The 17,632-nt window shown below is 46.6% G+C and overlaps 1 protein-coding gene across 1 annotated transcript; it reads left to right on the top strand.

Annotated features, from left to right (window-relative positions):
• The first annotated feature begins 7,676 nt into the window (after positions 1-7,676).
• On the top strand, positions 7,677-12,784 carry LOC111859605 (E3 ubiquitin-protein ligase TRIM16-like). Its single transcript, XM_072710787.1, has 6 exons — positions 7,677-8,843; positions 9,771-9,866; positions 10,445-10,678; positions 10,849-11,008; positions 11,346-11,405; positions 11,801-12,784. Exons 1-6 carry the CDS (start codon positions 8,253-8,255, stop codon positions 12,313-12,315), a joined length of 1,656 nt encoding a protein of 551 aa, XP_072566888.1. The 5' UTR covers positions 7,677-8,252; the 3' UTR covers positions 12,316-12,784.
• The last annotated feature ends 4,848 nt before the right edge of the window (positions 12,785-17,632 follow it).

The following is a 17,632-nucleotide window of genomic DNA, read 5'->3' as shown; positions in this document are numbered from 1 at the left end:
AAGCAAGCTAGAATGACCATCATAAGCTGGTATGATCAGCTGAATCATCAAACCATCATGCAAAAACATACCTATAAGCTGACACTCTGGGTAGGACATTGGACATCTCTGGGTCCACGGATCTTGAGGCTGATCCTCCAATTAGCTCCAATTACCCACTGCTCTCAGTGCCGGGTAAGTTTTTAAAAGAAGAAAGCACTCAAACCCATTACATTTAACCAACATGTTCAAAGAAGAAGAAAAACTTTTAGCGGTATTTACCAGTGTTAGGTTGAAGAAAACATTTAACCAGCAAACATTTAGCCCCGCAGCTTTGATTTGAACAAAGTGTGGACGGTGGGGGGGTCGGCCCACTTCTGGTGATGACAACCAATGAGATGAGAGAAGACCGTGCTTAACCATGTTGAAAACGTATTAAAACCCTGGCATCCTGTGAGCCATCACTCAGGACGAGACACATCTCCCAGCAAGCAATGGCGAATGAACTGACAACGTCACCCAGCCCTGCATCTGCTGAAGCCACCCTACTGGAGCCTGCATCGCCTTCTGGCCTGCGAATGGGTGATACAGACCCGTACCTTCAGCGGTCCCCATCATGGCCTTGGGCATCAACTTTTGGCCTGCGACTGGACACCCCGCCAGAGCTTCCTCAACTCATCCCGCGGCAGGCCGCATCATTGGGGCCATATGGGGATCTGTTCCTGCCACCACCATCCCCTTCTAGCCCGGCGTGGCCACAATGGCCTTCGGTGGAGACTGATGCGACGGGTGTGCTCCTGTATGCATTCATGGACACATCGCAACCCCCTGCACCGACGATGGATAAGCTCAGCGGGCGTTTTACTGCGCTGTCATTATCTGAAGATGCTGTGGATGGGAGCATCACCGACTCTGCCATGAAGATCCTCAAAGGGGCACTGGCCTGTATTCTGGATCGGATCATTGAAAATGACATGAAGGAGACCAGCGGAGGCACACGTGTCTCTACGAACCTGAACCGTTTTACTTCTTTAACAATTTTGAAAAGTTGATCAAAAAGCTGCATAGACCGTGGTTTAAACATATCATCATGAACGCAGTCGCAATGTTCAACCCCAACCCCTCGCCCGTGAAAGTGCAGGGAGCCGTCGAAGGAGTCTTTTGTGAACTTAAAAGGAATAGAGTCTTTGTGACTAATATCGATTCTCAATGGCAAGCTGACTTGGAGGATATGTCGGCTTACGCGGACCAGAATGATGATTTTAAATACATGTTGACGTGCATAGATACTCTATCAAAATACGCATGGGTGCGGTGTCTTAAAAGCAAGACAGGTGCAGAGGTACAGAAAGTGTTTGAAAACATTCTCTCTGAAGACCAGATACCCAAAAAGCTACAAACCGATCGAGGGACAGAGTTTTTTAACACATTGTTTCATAAGCTTACGGAGAAACATGGGATAATACATTTCACTACTGGTAACAATGTGAAGGCATCTGTTTAAAGACACGAATGTGGCGCTATTTTACGGCTTATAATACAAGAAGGTAGGTAGACATTGTACAAGATCAAGCGAGTGCTTACAATAACACCTGCCACAGCACCATTAAAATGAAGCCGGTGGAGGTAAATGCACAGAATGCCGCCCAAGTCTTCAACAACATATATGGCTTGACGCCTGGTGCAGCTGAAAAGCGTCGTTATAAGTTTAATATCGGTGATGTGGTCAGGGTATCGAAAGCACGGGGGAAATTTACCAAAGGATATGAGCAAACTTTTACTATTTTACAGTCACCGAACGTCTGCCTAGATCACCTCCAGTGTACAGGATAAAAGATTATGACGGGGAGATCATAGAGGGAACATTTTATGCCTAAGAGTTATAAAAAATCGGAATAGACAAAGACAAAAACGTCAAACTTGAGAAAATTGTTGCGGAAAAAACGTAGAGGGGTAAAAAAATGTTTTTAGTGAAATGGCTGGGGTGGCCCGACAAATTTAACAGCTGGGTCCCCGCTAGCCAAGTAGTCGCATTATACAGTAACTGCGATGGTACGTGCTTGTGGCAGGCATTTCCATCAAAAGCAGCCATGGAAGAGGAAAGCAGTTTTTATGTTACGCTCCTGAGCAACGCATCTATGGATGTTTTCCCGCACAATGCCATATCAAGCTACACGACAAAACTAGCCAAGCCTATTGATCTGAATGGTAAATGGGAAGTAGGATTAGATAAAAAACAAAGTGTATATGGTTGGTCCAGCACACATGGCTTTTAAAGCGAAAGGTAACCTTGCAAGGATGCTGGGGTTTGTTCCTGATGTATTTCAAAAGATTGGTGATAGACCATCGGCTCCGAATCCCGCAGACATATGTGCTGGATTTTACACAATTTACGTGTATTCAGACAATGTCGAGCACCAAAGAGTGGGTGACAGTTTCGTGCCTCTCTTACGGGGGTACATATTACGGGAACTCACAACTCGATGGTCACAATATCAGACAACAGGGTCCATTACATGTCGCTCTGCAAGAATCACATTGATAATATAGTCATCGAGTTAAAGTCTGACCAGAACAAGGCAATACCCTTCCGGTACGGAAAAACGATCGTGAAGCTGCATTTCAGGCCAGCCATTTTGTTACAGGGTTCACTTCGTTTGAATCAAAGCATTCTGGGCACCCGTGAAAAAAACACCCCGCAAATTCATATGCGGTACGAACCCCATCGAATTCGGCATAGCCATCGAGGTAGTAGGGCCCCATTTTCACCTCCCCTCTACAGAGCACATGCTGAATCTCTAGGTTTTCACGATAGGCTATGTATTCCAACCATTGAATAGATGGCGTGGAGTATGCCTTTTGACGTTTGATGTCATTATCTGGAGTGGTTAGCGCGACTGTATTTTCAGGCAAAAAACTCATGCAAAACTGTTTCATGCACACTGAGGCTATGGTGACACATTGAAAAGGGTCTAGATTACAGCTGTTGATGATCTCGCCCCTGAATCTGAGACAGCCCTCTCTTAAGATGACAACATCATTTTTACAGTATTTTGCCATTTCTTTCCTAAAGTCAAACACCCCCCCAACAACAGTGCCGTACCAAGCCATAAACTCTCTCTTTTCCTTTTCCATCATGGTTTGCACACCGTATGCCTCAGGTGGCGGGTAGGGCCCGATGTAATTTTGATTTTCTACGGTGTTCCAAAAATGGGGGAAATAGCCTTTCTTTTCGCTCTCAAAACCCTCAGCTTCATGGGTAGAAAGCAAAGTACACGTAAGTCAATGTATCTTTGGTTAAAGTCCTCATCTGTCACACAGAGCAGTTTGCTGCCCTGCATAATGTGTGGGGTGACGCCATTTTCAACTAAATATTTCATAAGCAGGTAACTGCCATAGCCTTTAGAGTTGTGCGCTATGAATGTATACCCCTTGTATTTACAGTTGCGGCGTGTTTTGTTCTCTTAACAATAAAGAACTTCATCTTTAATTGCATTTTATATTTCTTTTATTCAGATTTTTTTCTCTTCCTGTTCCCGTAACGCCACTGACCCCTAGTGGCCTGGGGTAGAACACTGTATACAGTATCATCACATCCCCCTTTCTTTGAAGTGAATACTCCACAAATATGCATCTTTGTAACAAAACAAAAGAGCTAAACATTATAACTTCTATAACAGATCTGTAAACATCAGACAGTTGCATCAAACATCACTATTAACATATCCATTAACTTTTTTTTTTATATAGATTCAGTCTTTCAGGTTTCTTAACACAATTTCTAGTCACAATCTCATTTGAAGTGTGTGTGTTGGTGTGAGTTTCAGTGTGTGTGTCTGTTTTGCTGTTTTCAGGAGATGGATAAATGATGTCAGACTCAGACTGTGCTTCACTGAGCTCTTTATCTGGAACAGTCCCTGGTGTTTTCAGTAGACTGCGCCGGTTTCGTCTGATGATCTGTCCCTCTCTTGTTTTCACCGTGTAAGATTGTGGAGCAACCTCTTGTAGAACAGTGCCTTTTGTCACCCATCCTTCAGGACTTTCAATCCTGACTGAGTTATTCCTGTACAGTGGTGGAAGCTGCTTAGCTGTTCTGTCATAAAAAGTCTTTTGCACAATTTTCTGTTGTTTTAGCTTGTGTTCCAGCTTAGGATGTTTCTTTCGCTTTAAACAGCTTGGCAGCGTTGTACAAAGTTTTCTCTTCATTAGTAACTCACCAGGTGACAACCGGCACTCCAGAGGTGATGCTCTGTAACTGAGTAGTGCAAGGTAAGGATCAGAGTTGCTGTCAGAAGCCATTTTTAATAGTTGTTTGAGAATGTGGACTCCTTTCTCTGCTTTCCCATTGGATTGTGCATACAGTGGGCTGGATGTTACATGCTTGATATCATAGACCTCTGCGAAGGCTTGCCACTCTTTGCTGCTGAAGCATGGTCCATTGTCACTCATCACTGTATGTAGGATACCATGTCTGGCAAAGATTGATTTTGCATGTGTTATGACACAGCTGGAAGATGTGCTTGACAGTAAGATAGTCTGAGTAATAGTCAATGACTATTAAGTAGTCCTTTCCTTTAAGATGGAATAAGTCCATTCCTACCTTATGCCATGGTGCTGTTGGCACAACAGTTACAGTCATTAGTTCTTTAGTTTGCTTATTTCTGTATTTCTGCCATGTTTCACATCTGCTTATTAGCTTGTCAATGTCCTTATTCAATCCAGGTCAGAACACTGTCTCTCTTGCCCTTCTTTTACATTTTTCAACACCTAAATGACCCTCATGAAATCTTTGCAGCATGTCTTGTCTCAGTTTGTATGGAATGACTATCCTATCTCGTTTCAACAACAGTCCATCTATTACACTCAGCTCACCTCTTACATGGTAGAACTGTGGACAGGATCCTGCAGCCCATCCATTCTGCATGTTCTCCATGACACATAGCAGTTCAGTGTCTTTAGCTGTTTCTTAACCAATCAGCGTTGTTTTTGTGTCTGATACAGGAAGTGTAGCGGACACCATGTTGACGTGGGTTTGAACATCATCTTCAGTTGAGCTAACATTGCTCTTTAAGGGTGCCCTTGACAGTGCGTCAGCTAGGATTAGGTGTTTCCCAGGTGTGTAGACAAGTTCGAAGTCATACCTCTGCATCTTCATCATCATGCACTGTATCCTAGGTGACATCTCATTCAGATTCTTTTTTACAATGGCAACTAGTGGACGATGGTCAGTCTCTACAGTGAAGGTGGGAAGGCCATACTGTATATGTAACTGTGGAACTTTTCAAGGCCAAACACTAATCCTAGGGATTCTTTTTCTATTTGAGCATACCTACACTCAGTCTCTGTCATGGACCTGGATACGTATGCTACTGGTTTCCAATGCTCACCGTCAGCCTGCAGAAGCACTCCACCAATTCCACTCTTTGATGCATCTGCAGACACTTTGATCTTCTTTGTTGGATCAAAAAATGTTAGCACAGGTGCAGCAGTCAGTGTGCCTTTGAGTCTTTGCCACTCACACTCATGATTTGCTGTCCACCTGAAGTCATTGTCTTTGTGAAGGATCTCGCGAATGTATGACGTCTTTGCTGAAAGGTTGGGTATGAACTTCCCTAAAAAGTTTACGCGTAGTACACCTGCCTTGTCTGTGGGTCTAGGCATGCAGAGTATAGCATTGATCTTCTCCTGATCAGGCTGTATACCTTGTGCTGAAAGCTTGTCTCCAAGGAAAACTATTTCTTTAGCTGCAAACTGGCATTTGCTTTTGTTGAGCTTGAGTCCATTTGTTTGTGTTCGCTCCAAGACCCTTGTCAGTCTCTGATTGTGCTGCTGGAGTGTGGATCCCCATACTATGATGTCATCAATATAGGCTCGCACTCCCTCTAGGCCTTCAATGATACATTCCATCGCCCTATGGAATATTTCAGAAGCTGATATGATGCTGAAGGATAACCTCTGAAAGCAGTATCTGCCAAAGGGTGTATTAAAAGTGCAGTATTTAGTGCTGCTTTCATCCAGTCTAAGTTGCCAAAAACCTTGTGACGCATCAAGCTTTGAGAAGTATTCAGCACCTGCCATTTCACTGGTGATCTCTTCCCGCTTGGGTATTTGGTAGTGCTCACGCTTGATGTTTTCATTGAGATCTTTTGGATCCATGCATATTCTTAACTCTCCGTTCTTTGTTTTTTTTTACACATACCATGGAGTTGACCCAATCTGTAGGTTTCTCAATCTTTCTTGTTCCATTATAAAATACAAACCAGGATTTAACATATTAGTTACTTACCCATTAAGTCGATCGCGCACAGAAACAGATAAACGGTGTAATTTATTGGCGGAATTACACGCCCCCCATTACTGCAGAAGGTGCGCATGCGTTAGTGACACGTTCACGCTGCCGTGACAACCGCTCGACAACCGATTGCGTCTTTAGGGCTTTCGCACACAGCTGTTTATTTATATTTTACTTAAACGACCTGTGAAATGTTTATAATTCATAAATCTGGCCAGCAGATTCATCTTTCATTTTAGACAGAATAAAAAATTATGTAATCTTATACCCAGGGGCGGATTAAGGTGTACAGAGGCCCCTAGGCTACAGTAGTCTGTGGGCCCCCCAACCCAGCCCCGCTCCGCGCCAATGGGGGCCCCCTTGCAGGCTGGCACACGTGGGGCCCCTAGGCTTAAGCCATATCTAGCCTGTGCGTTAATCCGCCCCTGCTTATACCGCTAATAAGTGCTGGCAAGTTTCACAAAGATAATTCCATCTGCTCTCTCTCTTCTTCTGCAATTCTGCGTTACTTCCATGTTAGTGCCGGTATTCTGACAAAACGTCCTACTTTATCAAAACATCCTACCGTAGTGCTAATCGATAGCCCTAACCCTAACTCTTACCCTAACCCTAACCCTAACCCCCCAAAAACCCCTAAAACTCTTACCTTAACCCTAACCCTGATGATTCTGATTCTGATGATTTCACTCACACACACACTGTTGGAGTCACCCGCTCCACCGAGTCCGTTGATGAGAAAATGATGATTTCCAGGAGACGTGATATATGTAGTGAAATGATACTTTATTGATGACGTCTTACAGATCGATCAGGGAACCAACCTCTTAGCTCACTGCTCAAGCTGGCGAGTTCAGAGGAGTTCAAAGTTCTCTTCCGCTAAGCACACTTTTATACTATGTTCAGTATTTTTCCACTTCTGCGTTAGTTGCTTCTCTGCAAGCAAGTTGGCTACCCCCCCTTCTTCTGATAGAAAAGCAGAACTACCCCCCTATATTCTTTGATTATAATAAAAAGTAGACTTACCCCCCCTCTATTCTGATAAAAGCAGTCTTACTGTGTAAACCCACAATCAGACAGATGTTTCCTGTTATTTTAGCCAGCTCTTAATAGCATACATATATTCTAGCTCACGCCGTCTGCACCTTCTGACCTCCCCACTTGTCTCTGTTATTTTCCATCTCCCACAACACACACACCAATTCTCACGCTCTCTCTGGGTTTTTCACATGATATACAGTACCACGATGTGGTCAGCCACTATATGGGGGAATATATAATGGGCATGTTTGTAAGTCATACTAGTGTGTCTACTTATAAATTGTTTTTTTTTTTTTTTTTTTTAAATGGTTGCAGCCTGGAACCCTGTGCAGCCACATGTTTGACTTTGTAGGCATTTTTACACCACAAAACAAACAAAAACAGCAACACACACATGTGAACCAGCTCACAAGTTTGTCTCTGGGCATACGTTTTCCTTCAGGCCTCTATGACATGTTTGTGTAACGTTACGTTAGCCAATCACCAGTGACTTAAGAGCTTTACATATGTATGCTGTATCCTTATTAGCTTACAGATGCTGCAATTTACTGTTGGGGTATCGGAATTTGGCACAGAAAGATAACTAATTTTTTGATCCTCGAAAAGATCGAAGCATTTCGGCCGGTGACACAAAAGTACCGAAGTTTGCTACCCAGCCCTAGTCAGGTATGCTGCCTGGTCCCGCTGCTTTTCATGACTTAACTCTCAGCAGAGTTTTCACAAACACAGTGTCTGTTCAGGAATAGGGATGATCTTCCTTGCATGCAGGTCGTTCAGGTTGTTCATAAACTCTAGCTCCACTGCTTTCCCAGTCTATTCTAAGTCTGGCCTCAGTTCAAAACCACACCTACTGCAACCTGAGAAGCAGGAAGTTCCTCCCACTCTCACACACAGACGACTGTGAGAGAAAACGAAACTGAATCCTATCAGAGTTTGTGGTAAAATGGCAGAAGCCAGAGTTGCAGTGGATCAGAACCAATTCAGCTGTCCGGTCTGTCTGGATCTACTGAAGGATCCAGTGGCTATTCCCTGTGGACACAGTTACTGTATGAGCTGCATTAAGAGCTGCTGGGATCAGGAGGATCATGCTGGAGTTTACAGCTGCCCCCAGTGCAGACAGACCTTCGTACCCAGACCTGTTCTGGGCAAAAACACCATACTGGCTGAAGTGGTGGAGAAACTGAAGCAGACTGGAATACAAGAAGCTACTCCTGCTGACCAGTATGCTGGACCTGGAGATGTGGAGTGTGACGTCTGTACTGGGAGAAAAAGCAAAGCTGTCAAGTCCTGCCTGGTGTGTCTGGCCTCCTACTGTGAAACTGACCTGCAGCTTCACAATAAACTCCACCATGCAAAACAACACAAGCTCATTGATGCCATCAGCTGTTTGCAAGACAAGGTCTGTTCTCACCATGACAAACCCCTGGAGATCTACTGCCATACCGACCAGCAGTGTATCTGTTATCTCTGTATGATGGATGAACACAGAGGCCATGATACAGTCTCAGCTGCTGTAGGAAGGGCGGAGAAACAGGTCAGACTGGAAATGCTCATATATAAATTATTAATTTTATATAAAGTAAAAATGGTTTTTGTCGCATGTGAATAAGTTTCCATTGAAGAGAGATTATGATTAAGCTTAGTTAGTTATCTGAAAGGAATATGCTCAGAAAATGAGTCACTGAAAATGTCTTGAAGAGAAAGTTTAATACCTTCAATTCTATCAGTAGATCTTTTCCCAATAGGGCAAACCTGTGTCAAGATGTTACTGTAAAGTCTAAAAAGGTCTCATTGAATTTCTACTGAAAGCTCCTTCAAACAGTGAATTTGAATGGCTAAGATGTGTGATGATTGTTGGTTAGAAGCATGGTGGTTCCAGCATCTCAGAAATAGCCACCTTGCTGGGATTTTCACACACTGCAGAGTGTAGAGTTTCATGAGAATGGTTCAGTAAACATAAAACACCCAGACTGTGGTAGTTGTGTAGGAGAAAACAACTTGTTAATGTGAGAGGTCAGAGGACAATGGCCAGACGGGTTTAACTACAGCTAACAGGAAGGACACAAGTGCGATGATAACAGTGTAGTTTAACAGTGATGAGCAGAATGGCTTCACTGAACACACATCTAATCTACACATGAAGTGGAGGCAAAGTGGGTCCTACCCGGTACTAGCTAGTACCTAATAATGTGGCAACTAACCACATGCATTATATACAGTAAGTGAACTTCAGGTTGAGTGTGAGAACTCTTTTCACATCCTTCACTGGGAATTTCAGTCAAAGGGTCTTTGTCCAGTTTATCACCCTCTCATTTCTCCAGAGTCATGAGGGTCACCTGAAGCCTCTCCAGGCAGCACAGGGCACAAGGTTGGGGTCCATCCTGGACAGGGAGATGTAATCATAGTCGATCATAGTTAAAGAAACAAACTTGTTTTTATCGTTTTTTTTCCCCATGAGTAGAAACAAATGGATGAAACACAGAGGGAATTTCAGCAGAGAATTCAGATGAGGGAGAAGGAGCTGCAGGAGCTGAGAGAGGCTGTGGGCTCATTCACAGTGAGTATGAACCTGAAGAGAAGATAACAGCTGGCTTGGAGGAACCATTTCAGGCTTGAATTGAGGCTCTTCTAAGATGGACGACTTTAGTCCTTTAAGGTTTAATTAATATAAGGTCACTGTGGGATATAATGAGTCAGGGTTCTCCCAGAGGGGGGGGGGGATAATGGCACTGGACAGGAGGGCTGAGCTACAGTTTTTTCTCAAATGGCCCTTGAATGGTATTCCTCATAATAAAAGGGGACTTCTCATACACCTGTGTAATGCAAAGAAACACCAAAAAGGTCACATATTAAACTGAGACTCAATACTAACAACCAACCTGCCCCATACAGCCACCAGTCTCTGCCAAATCCCTGCAGCTGACAGTGTATGAGCTTAATGAGTGATCATTTCCAATCAGTGCTGGCTGGGTTTCAGTACCTGAGGCATCCAGCATCGTGACGCTCCAAACCCCAGCCCTGTGCTGTTTTTATACCTCCTGTCAGCTCACATCGCTATTGAACAATGAGGCTCTCTGGAGTCTCAAAAGGGGCCAATTGTAATTTACCATCCTCTGCTCCCTGTGTCACCAACAGAGCTCAGCACAGTCCGCAGTGGAGGACAGTGAGAGGATCTTCACTGAGATGATCCGCTCCATTGAGAGAAGACGCTCTGAGGTGACACAGCTGATCAGAGATCAGGAGAAGGCTGCAGTGAGTCAGGCTGAAGGAGACATGGAGAGACTGAAGCAGGAGATCGATGAACTGAAGAGGAGACACTCTGAGCTGGAGCAGCTTTCACACACAGAGGATCACATCCATGTCCTCCAGGTAACAGAACAGCTACTTTGGCAATAAGAAATTTGAAAAAGTATTCAAATGGATGTACGTTTTCATTTATATCTCAACTAGTTTGTCATTTGTCAGGCATTAATGTTCCTTTTAGATTACAATACAGATTTGTTTTTATGAAGCTGTTTAATCTGTCTGTGTGTCTGTAGAGGTGCCAGGGTCTGACTGTCACCCCTGAAGCTTCATTTCGATCTGGAATCTCCGTCAGTCCACGCTGTTCGTTTGAGAATGTGAAGAAGGTGGTTTCTGAACTGAAGGATCAACTGGAGAATGTTTGCAAAAAGAAAACAACAGAGATAAATCACACAGGTAAATGAATATATTTTCCACTCTGTCCATGTTCAGTACAGACCATGCAGACAGAGTATGCAGTACAGCCAGCTTCACATTTGTGTGATCAAGTCAGTTTCTGTTTCTAATGAGATTGAATCTTTCAGAAAACTTTTTAAATAGTAGGAATCATGTTTCTACAAAATGATACAATTCAAAATCCTGTATTGTGTTTTACTCAGAATGATTATTACATTTTTAAATTGCTCTCATAATGATAATACCCTAGTGCTGTTGTCTCCACAGTGAGTGAAGTCCATCTCCCACAAGTAAATTCCTTTTACTCACATCCCTGTTTCTCTCCGTCTCCTTCTAGTTACCAAAGACACCATCCTACCGGTATTAGTGCCCAGGACCAGAGCAGAATTCTTACAATGTGAGTCTGTTCACACACACGCTTCTCTCTCCCTGTATGAGGTGGAGTGTGTTTTATTGTGTTTCATTTTCTTCTGCTAGTGGAGCTTCTCTTTCTCTCTCCCGCTGCCTCCTAGTCTTTCACATTTACATGAGCTGTTTATGTCAGGAGACTTTGAATCTGTTTCCAATGTGACTGCTGATGTTTAATTTAATTTAAATTTTATTTTGTTCTCTGAGATGTCCATGTTGAGAATATGACCATATAAACATGAATGAGTAAACATACATTTATTTATATATTCTTATCCAAATACTTTTCAAAGCATTAAAACATACCAAAAAAGCGTGCATTCCTGTTTAATGTAAGGAGTGAATGAGACTAAAACATCACCTTCTGACCTTCTCCTCCATCAGATTCCTGTCGGCTCACTCTGGACCCCAACACAGCAAACAATAACCTCCATCTGTCTGAGGGGAACAGAGTGGTGACATGGAAGGAAGAGACACAGTCATATCCTGATCACCAGCAGAGGTTTGACTCACTCCCCCAAGTGCTGTGTACAGAGGGTCTGACTGGGCGCTGCTACTGGGAGGTTGAGTGGAGCGGGAATGGGGTCGGTATAGGCGTCACATATAAAGGGATCAGCAGGAAAGGAGGGAGTGATGACAGCAGACTTGGATGCAATGACAAATCCTGGTGTTTGTACTGCTCAACCTCCAGTTACTTATTCCGGCATAACAACGTGAAATCTGCAGTATCTGGCCCCCCCTCCCCCAGGATAGGAGTGTACCTGGATCACAGGGCAGGAACTCTGTCCTTCTACAGCGTCTCTGACACAGTGACCCTCCTGCACAGGGTCCAGGCCACGTTCACTGAGCCCCTCTATCCTGGGTTTCAGCTTTGGTGCAGTACAGCCAAACTGTGCTAAGTAAGCTAACTAACATCTCTTTACATCTGGTGTATTTAATCTTTAGTATGAAAAGTGGAAATAATGAATATGAAGAAAAAAATAATTTTACAAATTTCTTATAATGTATGCATTTTGGCCATTTATAGGTGTACATAACAACAAAATAAAAATTTTGTCTTTATGTGAAATTTTTGTACAGTGATTCAAAGCTTGCTCTCACCTGTACATGTGTCTGTGTGTATTCCTCTAAATAATAGTAACAGGTTTAATTATCACATTGTTCAAAATGTTTCCTTCTGTCAAATGAAAAGGATTATGTCAAAGAATAATGTTTTATGCCGTCATTTATACTTCTTATTGATAATAAATACAGCCACAATTAGTCAGTATAAAATTCATCAGTTGTCCTGCTTTTGTCATGTAAGATATCAGTATGAATAATTAACAAAGATTGCTTTAATGGGGATAATGCTGCAGTTTTTAAATTGTTGATGTGTTTCACCACGTCAGAATTATAAACAAATAAGTTGATAAAATATAGCAGCAGATCTTGTTTTCTTTGACTAATTTCCCTATTTCCATTTCATACTGGGGAATCCGGTTATAGTGATCACATCTGTCTGAGTGAAACTGATTAGTATAAGTGGATTATAAGTGATTTTTTCCCCCTTTTTCTGTATGTCTCAGGCAGATTACCATCCAACTGACATTTGTATATTTATTACATGAATATAAGATAATAGAATGGACATCGTCGCTATTCCTGGAATTTTATTGACTCTTTTAAAATACAGTACAGCTGTTTCAAACACTTTTCAAATTACAGCACTGTGCAAATTAAATTACTGAACTATGTATAATTCAAATAGACTATAATACTGTAGCACTGGCGTACCTGTGTCCCAGCATGTCTTGCGAACGAGTGTATATACTGTAGCCCGTTTGTATTTTTAGTGCCGGTACTTCTTGTGCTGTGTATCCGATTGTCACGTGTGCCTTTAACTGTGGTTGTAATTACCCGCGGCGTGTGAGCCTTACCGTCCTGGCTTTCATGTTATTGTTGCTTGTTGTGCAGATGTCAGTCCGCCTCTCGTTGTTTACATTTGCCGCTGCCACGACTCTTCGGTCAATACAGTACAATAACATAAAATACAGCATGTTGTAGTTTCGCCGCTGCATCTTGGTGGCTAGTTTTTGGAGGTTTACCATAAGCTTCGATGAATCAGTATTTGCCACTGAGAGAAGATTACTTTGTTTTTCCCGTCCTGTTTTCTGTGCACGCAGCATTAGCCTCAGGTAGCTAGCCAGAAGCAGACAGGTTACAGCAAGGCAAAGTAAGCGTATCAAAGTAAAAAAAGAAAAAGAATTAGCGTAGATTTAATTGATTCCATACATTTTCATATATAGACCCAAAGTAAACACTAACTGGACTAATTGATTAATATAAGCAAATTATTTAAACAATATTTGTATAGGAATGATTTTGTCCCAAGCGTATTTTGATCCATATAAGGAGTTGATCACTATAACCGTGATCACTATAAGCAGGTTCCATTGTAATTATAAATAAGTCTATGCCCTGTGCTTTCTGCAATAGGCTGCCAATACTGTATGAAGTGGTTATCAAGCATAGATGGAGGTTTAAACTCAACATATGTTGAATACATCTCCTTCTGGATTAAACATTTTTTAAATTAAAATGACACAAATGATTACACAGAGCATACAAGTGCAGAGATGCATGTTGTAATGAAACACACAGACCGTGCTCAAAAATGTTACGGTCGCAGGAAGGCGAGCAGGGAAGCAGGAGAGCAGGAGCCAGGAAGCAGGGTAAAACGGGGATTTATTAAGGGAAGCAGGACCGGGGAAACATGACAGTAAACATCAATGACCGGACTGGGGAAACAAACTGAAACGCGGACTAAATACATTGCACTAATGACAGTAACCAGAAACAGCTGATAAACACGGGGAATCCACATGGGGTTAATGAGGGGGCGTGGCACACGAAAGGAGCGGATGATCGGGGTATGACAGGACCCCCCCCAAAGGCGCGCACTCCGGGCGCGCCCCAGGGCAGGCGACGGATGCGACGAGACTGGGGACACGGGACCTGGAGAGACAAAAGCAAAAAAGACTCAACGGGGCACAGCGAACAAGACAGACACGCAGAACAGACACAGGGACAGCAACTCAGACAACCACCGACAAACCACAGGGAAAGCGGACAGACAGACCAGAAAGGGAGACACAAGGGGAACACCGACAGGCGGAACAAAAGGGGCAGAAGTGAACGTAGGAGAAACAGGAGGATGAGGAGCAGACACAGGGGGCACAAAGGCAAAGGGCGGGGGGAAACAGGGAGCCGGAGGGAACCCCGGCAGGCAAGGGGCGGAAGCCGCAGGGCCACAGGCGACCGCAAGGAGGGAGCAGGAGGGAAGGCCGAAGGTGAGGAGGAGGAAGTGAACGTAGGAGAAACAGGAGGACGAGGAGCAGACACAGGGGGCACAAAGGCAAAGGGCGGGGGGAAACAGGGAGCCGGAGGGAACCCCGGCAGGCAAGGGGCGGAAGCCGCAGGGGCCACAGGCGACCGCAAGGAGGGAGCAGGAGGGAAGGCCGAAGGTGAGGAGGAGGAAGTGAACGTAGGAGAAACAGGAGGACGAGGAGCAGACACAGGGGGCACAAAGGCAAAGGGCGGGGGGAAACAGGGAGCCGGAGGGAACCCCGGCAGGCAAGGGGCGGAAGCCGCAGGGGCCACAGGCGACCGCAAGGAGGGAGCAGGAGGGAAGGCCGAAGGTGAGGAGGAGGAAGGCGAAGGGAGCAACGGAGGAGTCAAGGAGGAAGACGAAGGGAACACAGGCGGAGGGGAGGAGGGAGCAGCAGCCGCGGCAGGCAAAGACGCAGCCGCCGCCGGCCAAGGCGAAGGCGACCGACAAGTCGGAGGCAGGGGACTCGCAGTCGACCGACGAGGCGTCGGAGGCGGGACCGCAGCCGGCCGACGAGGCGCCGGAGGTGGGACCGGAGGCGACCACCGAGCCGAAGCCAGGGGGGCCGCAGGCAACCGCCGAGCCGCAGCCAGGGGGACCGTAGGCGAGCCGGGGGGCACGGCGCACTTTCCGGGAGACTGAGAGGCGGGGACCCGGCCGGGGTCTGACACCCTGGGGTGACAGTGGAGGAGTCACGGGGGCAGTCACAGGGGAAGCCACGGGGGAAACCAAAGCAATCCCCAAGGGGTCCCACTCAAGCTCCCCCTCTGACTCCACTATGGAGGGAGGAGCATCAGGGCAGCAGTCAGGGACCTCCTCGGGGACAGGAGCATTGGGAGTCGTGGGGGGCTGAGCTGAGAGCTCAGGGGCCGCGGGTAGCTCAGGGGGCGCCTCAGCAGGCGCGGGAGTCACCGGGGGCACCTCAGCAGGCGCGGGAGTCACCGGGGGCGCAGCTGCAGGCGCGGGAGTCACCGGGGGCGCAGCTGCAGGCGCGGGAGTCACCGGGGGCGCAGCTGCAGGCGCGGGAGTCACCGGGGGTGCAGCTGCAGGTGCGGGAGTCACTGGGAGCACGGGGAGCATGGGAGTCACAGGGAGCTCAGGGAACTGGGCAGGAGGCGCAGGAACGGCCTCGGGCAGTGAAGCAGCAGGAGGCGCCACAGGAGCCGGAGATGACACGGGCGCCTCTGGGGGCGCCACAGGAGCTTCTGGAGGAGCCAGCTCCGAACGTAAACGGAGCAACTCCCTCACGGTCTCCTCTGAAATAACCAGCTGCTGGAGCGGGGACTCAGGGGTCACTGCTGCGAACTCCCTCCGCAGCTGCTCCATGAGTTTGACTGCCTCCGGGGAGTCTCTTACTGCAGGTTCCCCTACCACCCGCCAGTACAGCCCTTGGAGGGTAAAAAACCTCCTAGCTGTCTCCAGGCGGGGCCGTGGCTTAGGAACCACGGGGGGTGCTGCAGCCTCAGGAAGCACGGGGGGCACTGCAGCCTCAGGAAGCACGGGGGGCGCTGCAGCCTCAGGAACCACGGGTGTTGCCAACACGTGGCCAGCAGGGGGCGCCTCAGGGGGTTGAGCTGGGAGCTCGAGCACTGGAGTCACGGGGAGCACTGGAGGCTGCACAGGGGACTGGGCAGGGGGCACCCACTCCAGGCCAGCAGGGGGTAGTGCAACTGGAGCAGGCGGCACAGGAGTCTCGGGGGGCGCTGCAGGCATCACAGGAACCACGGGGGGCGCTGCCCGCTTCCAAAATCGCGGCACCCGTGGGATAGCGTCCTTAATGGACCTGGCCCCTTTAAGGGCCAGGCGCGTCCCATGGAAGGGAGAAGCTGGCTTGGGCAGCGAAGCGGTGGGCGGACGGTCTTCGGGCGTCCGCTTAGGCGAAGCGGCGGTGACGTCACCCGCGAATACCGCCGGGTGGAGAATCGGGCAGGGATTCTCCCTGTGCGCAGCAGGGCATGCAGCAGAAATAGAGACGGTGCCCAGACGGACCTCCTGCGCGTCTTCCCGTCTGTCTCTCCGTCTCCGTCTTCTTTTCCGTGCTGAGGTAGGCAGAGGCAGGGGCACAACGGGTAGCTCGCTGTCTGGCAGCCCGCAATCCAAAGCGACCTGCCTCAACGTTATCCTGGCGACCCACTCCCGAAGCTGCCGCACGTTGTCGCGCACCTCCCCCGCAAGGTGCGCGTCTCTGGGCAGGGACATCTCCTCTAAGACGTCCCTGCTCCGGCTGGCTATAGCCCGAAGCAGGGGATCCTCCTGGACTTCGGGCTGTGCAAGCCAATACAAAACCTCGTCGGTGAGGTCAAGGAATTCAGCCTCACCAATCTGGGGTTTCTTCTCGTGAAGTCCGGTCATTCTGTTACGGTCGCAGGAAGGCGAGCAGGGAAGCAGGAGAAACACTGGTTACAGTGCAGATGCTCAACATGTCACAGTGGGCTAGTGGAGTAGCTGGGTTGTTTAAATAAGTGACAATCATGTGAAATGAATTGCAGCTGGATAGAATGATAATGATCAGTGTAGGTGGGGTTGTGCTGGTGAGGCTTGACACAGGTGTGGTTATTACAGACCCAGGGCATGGTGTGGGAAGGGAAAGAAGGTAATGATCCACTAGCGGCTTCAGAGATAACAGGGGTTTATCGGGGGAATGAAATACATTGGGAACCAATCAGAAATATAACAGGACCATAAAGGGTGAGAACCAAAGAGAGGAAAACACTACAAGTGGACCTGAGAACCAAGCTACAAAAGAAACTGGGCAGGGACACATAGGGTAACATCTACACAGTAACATTCACAACACTTAATACAATGACTCACTGGAGAACCAAGCAGGCACTTAAATACACACA

Source organism: Paramormyrops kingsleyae, chromosome 4 (genome assembly GCF_048594095.1).
Source record: "Paramormyrops kingsleyae isolate MSU_618 chromosome 4, PKINGS_0.4, whole genome shotgun sequence".
Taxonomy (NCBI): Eukaryota; Metazoa; Chordata; class Actinopteri; order Osteoglossiformes; family Mormyridae; genus Paramormyrops; species Paramormyrops kingsleyae.
This window is presented reverse-complemented; position numbering and strand designations above follow the sequence as displayed.